This window comes from Paramisgurnus dabryanus, chromosome 11 (assembly GCF_030506205.2).
Source record: "Paramisgurnus dabryanus chromosome 11, PD_genome_1.1, whole genome shotgun sequence".
Taxonomy (NCBI): domain Eukaryota; kingdom Metazoa; phylum Chordata; class Actinopteri; order Cypriniformes; family Cobitidae; genus Paramisgurnus; species Paramisgurnus dabryanus.
The window spans coordinates 26,685,285-26,697,583 of NC_133347.1; the positions used below are offsets into that span (position 1 = coordinate 26,685,285).

Genomic DNA, 12,299 nt, shown 5'->3' on the forward strand with positions numbered 1-12,299 from the left:
TTTTAAATGTAAATAAGCTGATCTGTGCACTAAATGGCAGTGCCGTGATTGGATAGTGCAGATTAAAGGGCGGTATTTTTAGTACCTTAAAAGGGGAGCCAAATTTCAATGACCTATTTTGGCACGTGCTTGCAAAGAATGGTTTACCAAAAGTTAGTTCCTGGGTTGACCTTTTTTACATTTTCTAGGTTGATAGAAGAACTGGGGACCAAATTATAGCACTTAATCATGAAAAAAGTCAGATTTTGTGAATTAAACATATGTAACAAGTATATGAGGATGTGCTGTGCTTGCTTTTAACATTTGCCCAATCAGGCAAGAATATTTGGTTGTAAGAGTAACTGGCCAAGTAACGATCTGAAAGCACCATGTGTTGCACATGAGAGTGCCCAGAAAGACCCAGGAGAATCATTGCGGTCTGATGCAGACTAACAGAGTGATGTGACTTTTAGCATAGATCTGACAGAGGAACTGGAGGTATGTCGGAAACCAGAACACATGGTTAAAGGTAGGCTAAAACACACACACATTTTTATATCACAGAGAGGACATTTTTCACTATTTCAACTTTATAAACTACGGCCGAATGTGTGTTTACGAGCAGTTGATGTCGGACAGAAGCTCATGGCTTCACTTCAAAAGACATTTAATAACTTTATAAATTTGTTTTTGGTGGATGGATGCACTTTTTGGAGATAAACATGGGACTCTATCCAATGCCATTATAATGTTGAAAAGAGCCAGGAAAAGTTTGGCCAAAGAAGAAAAAAGCCATATAGGCTACACCTATAGATGTTTTGATGGTCAATATATTATGGGCTAATTTTCATTTTGAGGTAAACTATCCCTTTAATAACACTTCAATTTAGGTGAAATGGAACATGTTTGAAATGAATATTTTTGTATTTAAATATTTCATCCCAGATGGCCACATCTATTTTCCTCAGCACCATCTGTTTAGCTTTGTGTAAAGCCAAGTATTTCAATCGATTTCAATTGATACAACACTGCCCTCTAGTGGTACTAATAGTAATTTTACAGAATTTATGTGGACATCAAATTAGGCGTGAAAAGACAACAAAAAACTCTTTTGAATTAGTATTTTTGGTTTTGAAAGTATTGGCATATATCATCCTGTTGGATAAAAAGGCTGACACCCTCAACAAACGCTAAGCACAGATTTTAATATTTATCCCGTTAACTTGTTTTCTTGCTAGTGTACGATCAAGTAGATTAGTTGGCCACGGCGTATTTCTAAGTCTGATCAATCTTTCATAAAGCTGACATTGCAGCACAAGCATATTTATTTTATAATTTGCAGTTTCATTATAATCATTAAATGTCAAAATTCGCTTTACATTTATAATAAAGTGTGTATTAATATTCAAATTTAATAGATGGGCCAGTAACGGCAATTAATCTTAAAATATGAAATACCACGCCCCTAAACTGTCAAACCTATCCACTTCATGCAACACTGCGCAGACCAATCGACATATGACATTAAAAACCCGCGAGAGCGATTCGATAACACAGCATCTCGCAATACTTTGATGTCATACGTTGATCAGTCTGCGCAGCACTCCACGAGGTCGAACACACCTCATGTCTGTCTGTGGCTGTATTACGTCACGTCAATGACACGATAAAAGGACACGCATCTCGTTCGTCTTCTTATGAATCTTGCTGCTGGTCTATACGAAGAAACAAGCGACGGACTAAATTGAGCCAAAACACCATTTCTCTTTGGAGTGTTGCAGTATGCAGCGAAACCGATAATCTGTACATTCAGACCCGCGCATTAATCGTCTCGCTGTTTATTTGCCCTACCCGTTTACTTTTACAATGTGCGCGTGGAGGCGCGCGGCGTGAAGAAGCGCATCAGAAGAGCTCGAGGTCTTTCAGAGACGTCCAGTGGATAACTAACTTAAAGTCTGACAACTCACTCGAACCTGGAAAGTCTTTAAAGGTATGTCGCCTTCGGTCGAAATACATGACACTAGCTAGTACAAATGTTGATATTAGTTAAATAATAAGAGTAGAATAGTCACAACGTATTTTCCTAAAACTGGATTTAAAGGTGTTGAGTGTTTCTATAGGCGCTATTGGGTTTTAATGTCAAATGTTATTTATTATTTGGCTGTCAAACAGTACACAGATACTTCATTATTGGCCATTGTTACAATGTATTCGTCCGAATGTGTTTAGCACTGCGTTACTGGGTTCAGTTACAGTATGTTATTGTACTGTGTATAGTTTTCAAGGTTTTCATGGCTGAACTGCAATTTAAAATAGTTCTTCAATTTGAAATATGCATGATTTTAAAAGAAGTCTCTTTTTTTTTAGATCAACGCATTACATTGTTTACATAATAACTGTTTTGTGCAGACAGGCAAGTGTACGATTGTCACGAAATATTGGGACAGTAGTAAATACTTTAGTGCTTATGAAGGTTCTGTTATGGTATAATAAAGCCATATATGGTATTAATGCACAGCCACTTCCTCTATATAAAATATCAAAAAGACTAATAGCTTTTAATGTGAGCAATCCATTTGTTTTGTCAGTGATTTGCATTCACGTTAAAGGGATAGTTCACCCAAAAATGAAAATTGTCATCATTTATGCACTCTCATGATGTTACAAACCTGTATACATTTCTGCAAACAAAGCCTTCTTGAGCCCCATTCACTTCTATAGCATTATTTTTCCTGCTATGCAAGTGAATGGGGCCCCAAATCAGTTTGGCTACAAACATTAATCAAAATGTCTTCCTGCATGTTCAACATGTGAGTGAGAAAATAATGTCAGAATTTTTATTTTTGAGTGAACTATCCCGTGTGTGTGTGTGTGCGTGCGTGCGTGTGTGTGTGTGTGTGCGTGTGTGTGTGTGTGTGTGCGCGTGTGTGTGTGAGATTGAAAAATATTGAAAATCATTTGGATGTCCTGAATGATTTCTTATTAATAGGCAGTTAGATAACTTTGCATCCTTGCAATATTCAAATCAAGATTCAGAGGCTAAATGTTCAAGAATCTTTAAAAATGTATTTACTGAACACTAAATTAAATCAATTTATAAAGCAATGTGTGATACTTTTCAAAATAGTAAAGCAAGCACACACATTTATATCACTTACAAAGTTAAATCCCATCCCTCAATCACTTTGGTTTCAAAACCAAAACCCACAGTTTTTTATGGTTGGTGCTGTTAGATTTGTGTGTTTATCTTTTCAATTTCTTCTCACAGTCATAGCTATGGTAAACAGCCAGGTTACAGGCGGAGCGTGTGTGTCCAGATCGTGCGCGGGATGTGGGGGTCGCATCGCTGACCGCTTCCTGCTCTTTTCCATGGATCGCTACTGGCACACGCGTTGCCTCAAGTGTTCATGCTGTCAGGCTCAGCTGGGAGATATCGGAACCACCTGCTACAGCAAAGGAGGCATGATCCTCTGCAGAACAGACTACATCAGGTATATAAAGAAGTGATGCAAGCGCTGGATTAGCCACATATACATATCTCTTTGGTGTGGTCGTTCATTGCTCACTGTACTATACACTCAGTCACTGACATTCCTATAACCACAAAATTATCTTCAAATATTCTCCAAACCTGGAAATTAATAAAATCTGAAAAGTCAGGAATTTCACGGAAACGTTGGTAGCAAGTGTATTTCTAGTAATTCAAACCAATGCTATTGTTTAAATCAATAACTCGGAAAAACTGAGTACCCAGCAAGCAATAGACGTCACTTCTTTATGTAAGCAAAGTCAATAGTAATTGCAAGGTGTTTGGTTTTATTTATTTGTTTTTTAATTTATTTTATGCTTAGACTTATATAAAAAGTTTTAGCCTAGACGTCTGGGCTGTGTCTTTGAATGGCTATTAGGCGTCTTTTAAACACAGAATTGCTTGCTGGGTATGTTTGCTGACTTTCCATAGATGTTTGTCCACTAAAAATCCTCATCTAGTAATCAAGAAGGACTGGAAAAGTAAAAAAGAAATCCTGTTGGACGTCTATGCTTATGAGCGCAGCCCATTACACACCAATTTTATACTTACAATTCCAGAGTGTATTTTTAACAACCAGTAATGAGCATAATGAAGTCATTAAACCCATAGACCTGCACCTTTTTTCACCTTACACAAGCTCTAAATTTAGTGGTGACCATGTCCAAGATCTTCATCATTATAACAAGGACCCAAGTAGATGATAATGAGACTGTTTGAGTCTCCACAGTCATTTACAATGCAAATAGACCAGCAAAGTTGAAGCTGTAGTTGTCATGCTATGCTGACAAGCATTTTGTTCTTGTGATGATTTGCATGGGACTCATTTGCATCCTGGTGCTGATGATATCGGCAGATGCGTTCTCACATGCTCCTGCAGAGAACATCACGCACACTGCATGATATCTCAGATTCATCGCCAAGGATCATGAAACTGTATATACAGTAACACCTCAAAAGTCTTAGACGTTTCTTACTCTAAAGCAAAGTTTTAACAGGATGAGGGACATTTCATACCAATACCTTAACTTTTTGCCCCAAATTACATTCATTTCAATCTTGGACGTGACCTTATTAGTGAATATTAAAGATGATATTTTTTACATTATGTGGGATGATTTAATGTGTTTGTTCTGTTCCAGGTTGTTTGGGCACACGGGTGCTTGCAACGCATGTGGTCAGTCCATACCAGCCAGTGAAATGGTCATGCGAGCACAAGGCAATGTCTATCACCTTAAGGTTAGTTATATACACATTAGCTCTTATGTTTGCATTTGTCTTCATATCGGCTCATGTGACTGAGAACCAAAGCTAAGTAAGGCTCTCATAGATTTGGCTGTAGTCCCTAAAGCACTTACATAGCAGATGTTCATTAGAGCCGAATTAAATGTGTGAATGTAGGCCTGCTTTTATTACAGCTCCTCATTATTATGTTTTCCCAATGATAACCTTGTTCAGTGCTCATTCCCTGGCCTTGATCGCACAAGGATTAACTCATTAAAAAATCATTTTGAGCAATAAGAGACCTGCACGTTGGTCATGGCGGTTCGCTCATAGTTAGCCCTGACTAGCAGCACTAATGTGGCATCTAAATCATGTTAACAGGGATTTTTATCTGGTTCTCTTCTGTCTGTTTCAGTGCTTCTCCTGTGCCACATGCAGAAACCAGTTGGTCCCCGGTGACCGCTTTCACTATGTTAACGGCACCATATTTTGCGAACACGACCGACCAGGAGCCCCACTTCTTAATACTCATCTGCAGAGTAACCCAGTGCTCACAGATCAGAAAGTGAGTGCATGTTTTATTTCGGTTTAATCAGACAGACACTCGTGCAAAAGTATATATATATATATATATATATATATAGACAGCTACTCATGCAAATATATAGACTTTTATTTCTTTTTAACACAGACAGACATACAGACAGATACTGCAAAATATTGACTTTTACAATAAACTTTGTTTAAATAGACTCATGCAAATATATGGACTTTTTATAGCCATTTAAAACAGATAGATGTACAGATAGACAGATACTCATGCAGGTGTATATAGTCTTTTATTTCTATTTAATAGAAATAATAGACAGACAGACAGACAGGTAGATACTGCAAATATATAGACTTTTTATTTCTGTTTAAAATAGACAGATGGATAGATAGACAGATACTCATTCAAAAACATAGACTTTTTATTGCAATTTAAAACAGACATACAGATAGACAGACAGACATATACTCATGAAAATGTATAGACATTTTTCTGTTGAAGACAGACAGACAGGTAGGTACTGCAAATATATAGACTTTTTATTTCAGTTTAAGACAGACAGACAGACAATCATATACTCATGAAAGTATATATACGTTTTTCTGTTTAACACAGACAAACTGCAAGACAGACAGACAGACAGATAGTTAAATTGATGATAATCATTTTTTTGCTATTTAAAACAGACAGACAGACAGGTAGATTCTGCAAATATATAGACTTTTTATTTCAATTAATAACAGACAGACAGATAGACCGATAATACAGAGACAGACAGACATCCATATACTCATGAAAATATACTTTTTCTGTGACAGACAGACAGACAGATAGTTAAATAGATATTAACAACATTATTTATTATATATTTTTTTTCTATTTAAAACAGACAGACAGACAGGTAGATTCTTCAAATATATAGACTTTTTATTTCAGTTTAAGACAGACAGACAGATAGATCGATAATACAGAGACAGACAGACATCCATATACTCATGAAAATATACTTTTTCTGTGACTGACAGACAGACAGATAGTTAAATAGATATTAACAACATTATTTATTATATATTTTTTTGCTATTTAAAACAGACAGACAGACAGACAGACAGGTAGATTCTTCAAATATATAGACTTTTTATTTCAGTTTAAGATAGACAGACAGATATTCATATACTCATGAAATTATATAGACGTTTTTCTGTTTAACACAGACAGACTGTCAGACAGACAGACAGACAGATAGTTAAATAGATATTAACAATTTTTATTATATCTTTTTTTGCTATTTAAAACAGACAGACAGACAGACAGGTAGATTCTTCAAATATATAGACTTTTATTTCAGTTTAACACAGACAGACAGACAGACAGACATTCATATACTCATGAAAGTATATAGACGTTTTTCTGTTTAAGACAGACAGACTGTCAGACGACAGAACGACAGATAGTTAAATAGATATTAACAATTTTTATTATATCATATTTTTGCAATTTAAAACAAACAGACAGATAGTTAAATAGATATTAACAATTTTTATTATATCTTTTTTTGCTATTTAAAACAGACAGACAGACAGACAGACAGGTAGATTCTTCAAATATTTAGGGCCCTATTTTAACGATCTAAGCGCATTGTCTAAAGCGCACAGCGCAACGTCTAAATGGGCGTGTCCGAATCCACTTTTGCTAATTTAACGACGGGAAAAATGGTTTTGCGCCGAGCGCATGGTCGAAAAGGGTAGGTCCTATTGTAGTGGGAGTATTTTGGGCGTAACGTGCAGTAAACCAATGAGAGTCACAGCTCTCATCCCCTTTAAAAGCCAGTTGCGCTGGCGCTATGTCTAATCCCTATTTAGATGACGGACTTTGTAAACTGAAAAACTAAGCGGAGGAAGAAGATCCCCAGTTTAAGATTAATGTTAAATAATTGTGTTGTTTTTCACTTGTATTGAAATTGTTATTTTTTTATTAAAACCTTTAAAACCCGTTTTCTTTTAGTCATGGAAGTAAAAAGCAGGCTTGTAATTGCTTTAAATGTATGGCTATCCAATATCAAAAAATAATTTACAAGTATGTAAGATAAGCTTTGTACTCTAAAAATACTTTATTTGTAACAAACAGGAGGTAAAGAATTTACAAACGGCTCTCCTCACGTTTCAGCACTTTTGACTTTAAAGTTTTTTTAAGCATTACTTAAAAATGTTTCTCATCCCACCATATCCACAGGTACAGAGTAATCATATACAATAAATCCGTGAGGTGGCATTAAAAAAAATATTTAAAAACATGCAAGATGCATTTGTTTAAAGCAAAGCATTTATTTATTTACCAGGCTGCAGGTGAAGCAGCTCTTTGCGCCTTCTAACGTCTCATAATTAGTCCTCATTTATGTCCAAGAGACTCAATAATAATCTTTTACATTCAATCCTTTAATCTTTCATATTTAAAAGCATTTTTGTGCTGCTGCGCATTCATGTACCTTGTGTTAAGCAAACCCGCGTTGTCCTCCCGTGTATAGGCGCATTTTACTAATGCGCTCTTTAAATAACATAAAACACATTGCGCCATTGACTTTAGACTTTAGACCAGGTTTTTGTTGGTCAATGGCGTAGTCTATTTTAGTTGCCTCAAAATAGCAACGCGCCAACAATGCGCCTGAACACACCTCGTTTTCAGACCAGAACGCCCATGGGCGCAAAAGGGGGCGCAAATGCATTTGCTATTTAAACAACGCGGCGCTAAACGTGAAAATTAGGGTGGAAACTAGCGAAAGACACTTGCGTCGCGCATTGCGCTGCATTGCGCTGGGTGTAAGATAGAGCCCATAGACTTTTATTTCAGTTTAACACAGACAGACAGACAGACAGACATTCATATACTCATGAAATTATATAGACGTTTTTCTGTTTAAGACAGACAGACTGTCAGACGACAGAACGACAGATAGTTAAATAGATATTAACAATTTTTATTATATCATATTTTTGCAATTTAAAACAAACAGACAGATAGATAGTTAAATAGATATTAATAGATATTATTTTTTGCTATTTAAAACAGACAGGTAGATTCTTCAAATATAGACTTTTATTTCAGTTTAACACAGACAGACAGACAGACAGACATTACTATACTCTTGAAAGTATATAGACGTTTTTTCTGTTTAAGACAGACAGACTGTCAGACGACAGACAGAAAGACGGATAGTTAAATAGATATTAATCATTTTTATTATATCTTTTTTTGCTATTTAAAACAGACAGACAGACAGGTAGATCTTGCAAATACATAGACTTCTTATTGCCATTTAAAACAGACAGACATACAGATATATATAGACCTTTTTTATTTATTTTTTAAACAGAAACACAGATAGATAGACAGACCGGTAGATACTCCAAATATATATACTTTATTCCTGTTTAAAATCCACAGACGGATAGATAAACCGATAATCATTCAAATACATCAACTTTTTATTGCCATTTAAGACAGACAGACAGACAGACAGAAGAACGTCTATATATTTTCATATTTATAAGACAGACAGACAGACTGCCAGACAGATAGTTAAATAAATATGGTCATACAGATAGATAGACATTGTATTTATGACAGACAGACAGATTCTGTTGAAAGCAGACAGTCATTGGTTTTGTGGTTTTACGCTACAATATGTAGTTTTGGTCTGTAGGTCATCAGTAATAAAGTATTGCACTCGAGGAGAAACAAGTATTAATAAATCTTCTGTGTTTTGTAGGTTTGCTGAAGGGCTCTTCCTCTCTCTGTTCACCACTTCAGTGTCTCACTGCAGCTTCATTCAACAGCACACACTTCTCCTTTGATGCACTTACATCTTTACAGCCCAAATTTACAGACCTAAATTGAAAGGTACTGCATAGCCACATAATCTTTGAGAGGGAGTATGGGCTGTAAAAGTAACATGTCTGGTTGCTCTAATATGATGGACTCTGCATTACTTCTCATGATGAGATATATCGTGACTTTGTCTCTCTCCCGTCACCCCCGAAACAGAACTAACACATATACTTGTCACAGGATATCCTGTCTAACTAACGTCATTTTAAATATTCAATATGCATTATTTACAACCCCTTTTTAGTTTTGTAATATGATTTCAAAGTAAAAACAATAACGTTCACCAGTCCACCAATAAGTAATGAGACCAGAAACATGTATTTTTTATTTCATAGGAAAATTTTGATTTCACGGTGACTTTATTAACATGTAACGTCAAAAACAGAATAACTATAAAAGATCTTTGTATATCTTATGGACATCATTCAGAGTGTCGAATTGTAAATATGTTTTTATACGCGTCCTCTCTGTAATGGTTGAATTATCTGCTCAACATGTGATGTCTATTTAAGGTGTAATTATCAAATAAATGAAAAATACAACAAAACCCATCCATCAAGAAAGAATTCTGTTGTTCGCCTAAACCGTGCAGATTTCATTGTTCATTGTTTATTACTATTTTCTGCTAGTTATTAGCTTTGGTCTCTGTGGTGCGAACCTGATTACCCAAAGGGTTGGTATGAATAGAGCTTGAGCTTGGACCATTACAGAAGCAATTAAATGCGAGCGTGAAGCGTGTGAGTGTGCTATCTGTGCTGCTATTGCACTGGGGAGGCTGAACTTTACTCTGATCCCTTGTTTGAATTTAATAAGGACTAATCTGCCGCCTAGTTAATTAAGAGGCAGTCGCTCCTTTCCGTTGGTTGCCTCAAAACAATCACGCACGTTAAATGTTTACCATGTCGCAATTAAAGTACACAGCACAACTTTTCCCACCCCCATCTCTCTCTCTCTGCTCATGAACACCCACCCTTTAGAAAGCGGTTCTGAGATGATGGCAAAAATTACAGTCGAATCAGAATTGACTTTCTTAAAGACTTTTCTAATAGAGACGAAATGTTCAGCTTCTCAGCCAAGCAATTGGCGTCATTTCGCCATCTAGGTCAGGGGTAGGCAAGTCGGTCCTGGAGTGCCGATGTCCTGCAGAGTTTAGCTCCAGCTTCTAATCAAGCACACCTGAACAACTAATCAAGGCCTAAAGAGTCACCTAAAAACTACAGGTAGGCGAGGTTTTATCAGGGTTGGAGCTTAAATCTGCAGGACGTCGGCAATCTGACGTTGCCTACCCATGATCTAGGTTAACTATAGATGCGAAATGGTTTGATTTATGGGCCAAATTTTTTCTATTTTGTTGTTTTTGCCAAAATAACTTGCATGATATTTCATCATGTAAGCAAAGTCAACAGTGATTATAAGGTGTTTGGTTTCATTTATTTATTTATTTATTTTGGTTAAACGTCTATAAAATGTTCACAGCCAGCCCAAATTGTTTTAGCCTAAATGTGTGAGCGGTGTTTGGGCGCTATTAGAAGTCTATTAAATGGCACCTATTATGCACAATCTACTTTTACAAGGTAGTTGGGCATAAATGTGTGTTGGCAGTGTGTAAACAAAACCACCATAAAATGAAAAAAAATCCACTTAACTGAAGCAGTCTCATTACACATGCTGTTTTGATTCTCCTATCAATGTGACATCACACTGATAAAGCCCAAAAATTTTACCCAAAAGCTTTCCTAAATGTGTTTGTTAGCACATTGTAGCACAAATGCAGCTAAGGGTACTATTGTGGCAGTCTGTATTCACAGGAATCTGATCTATTTTAAGTAAAAGCACTCGTGTATTGCTAAGGGAATGAGGAACAGTAGCTCATGTGCATTTAAAGGTACACACCAAAAAGCAAGTTTTTGCTTCCTCCCAAATTGGGACACTTTGGTGTATTTTGAGCTGAAACTTCAAAGACACATTCTGGGCACACATGATATTTATATTAAATCTTGTAAAAATGGGTTGCCTTTAAATGCAAAAATTGCTTGCTGGGTACCCCAGCCTGATCTCACAAGAAATCGTACATATTTTACGAGTTGACTAATTCGTATGAATTCATACGAAGTTAATTGTGCTAAATCGTACAATTATCATGATAAAACGACAACGAAACGAAACCCCTAACCCCAACATCTCAGGGGTCAAGACAAATCGTGGCCAAAACGTTCAAATGTGGTCGTATGAATTAATACGAATTCGCTAACGTGTAAAATGTGTACGAATTTTCGTAAGACAACATTGCTTACCCTGTGTTTTGCTTTTGATGGCATCCTGCAATGCTAGTTTACAACGTTATGACATTTTTTATCCTTTTTAAATACATATTATTTTTATTTACATTTATTTAAAGTATTTTTCCTTATGTTTCGCAGTAGTAGTTCTACAGTTTGTTACTATGAAGAGATTTAATGACAGTAAGTCGATTATCAAACTAGTAACGCAATAATACAGGTTTGGAGAAATTGAGTTTCAGTAGGGATGTAACGATTCAACCGTGTGTCCCATTAAAAATGCCTGTCTGAAATCGATTCTGAATCGCAAGGCTGCGATTCTTTGTTTAATGCACAGCTTGTGCGTATACTACGGCATTTGGTCAGTAGGAAGCCCTTATAAATCTAAAATCATAACGAGTTGGAGTCGTTTATAACGTGCATTTGAAAAAGCAACATTTGTTAAACCAAATCATTTAAAATATTCTTTATTATCATGAAAATACCTGAAACAATTTGAAGAACAGTGATATAAATATTCCTGTAGACATTTCCTGGAATAGCATTCTTAATGCTACTTCTTCTGTGGCACAAAGGGAATTTCTGCACAAGAGCATCCCCTGGCGTTCGGATGTGCTTGGATTTCACCGTAATTCATTCAAATTCATTCATTGAGAAAACGCATTTGCACGGGTAATCGTTACACCCCTAAGTTTCAGAGATTTAAAGGCTAATTCAAACTGATCCAACGAATGCCAACAAACGGCAACACACTCCAACATTTTAGTTTTTAATGAATACATTTGTATTTGTTTGAGTTTGTCCGACTGCCATTTAGACAAACAAATTTGGCGTTCGTCAGATCTGTGTGGAT

At 36.1% G+C, this 12,299-nt stretch overlaps 1 protein-coding gene across 1 annotated transcript; it reads left to right on the plus strand.

Annotated features, from left to right (window-relative positions):
- The first annotated feature begins 1,611 nt into the window (after nucleotides 1–1,611).
- LOC135730112 (LIM domain transcription factor LMO4) lies at nucleotides 1,612–9,718 on the plus strand. The gene is made up of 5 exons (XM_065247982.2): nucleotides 1,612–1,969; nucleotides 3,248–3,470; nucleotides 4,651–4,747; nucleotides 5,148–5,297; nucleotides 9,049–9,718. Exons 2-5 carry the CDS (start codon nucleotides 3,256–3,258, stop codon nucleotides 9,055–9,057), a joined length of 471 nt encoding a protein of 156 aa, XP_065104054.1. The 5' UTR covers nucleotides 1,612–1,969; nucleotides 3,248–3,255; the 3' UTR covers nucleotides 9,058–9,718.
- Nucleotides 9,719–12,299: the final 2,581 nt, after the last annotated feature.

Bases quoted from the DNA above. Each gene is read 5' to 3' on its own strand.
- LOC135730112 (XM_065247982.2), top strand. From the start codon at position 3,256: ATGGTAAACAGCCAGGTTACAGGCGGAGCGTGTGTGTCCAGATCGTGC. The intron at 3,471-4,650 runs GTATATAAAGAA...GTTCTGTTCCAG, and splicing joins TGCAGAACAGACTACATCAG to GTTGTTTGGGCACACGGGTG. The intron at 4,748-5,147 runs GTTAGTTATATA...TGTCTGTTTCAG, and splicing joins GCAATGTCTATCACCTTAAG to TGCTTCTCCTGTGCCACATG.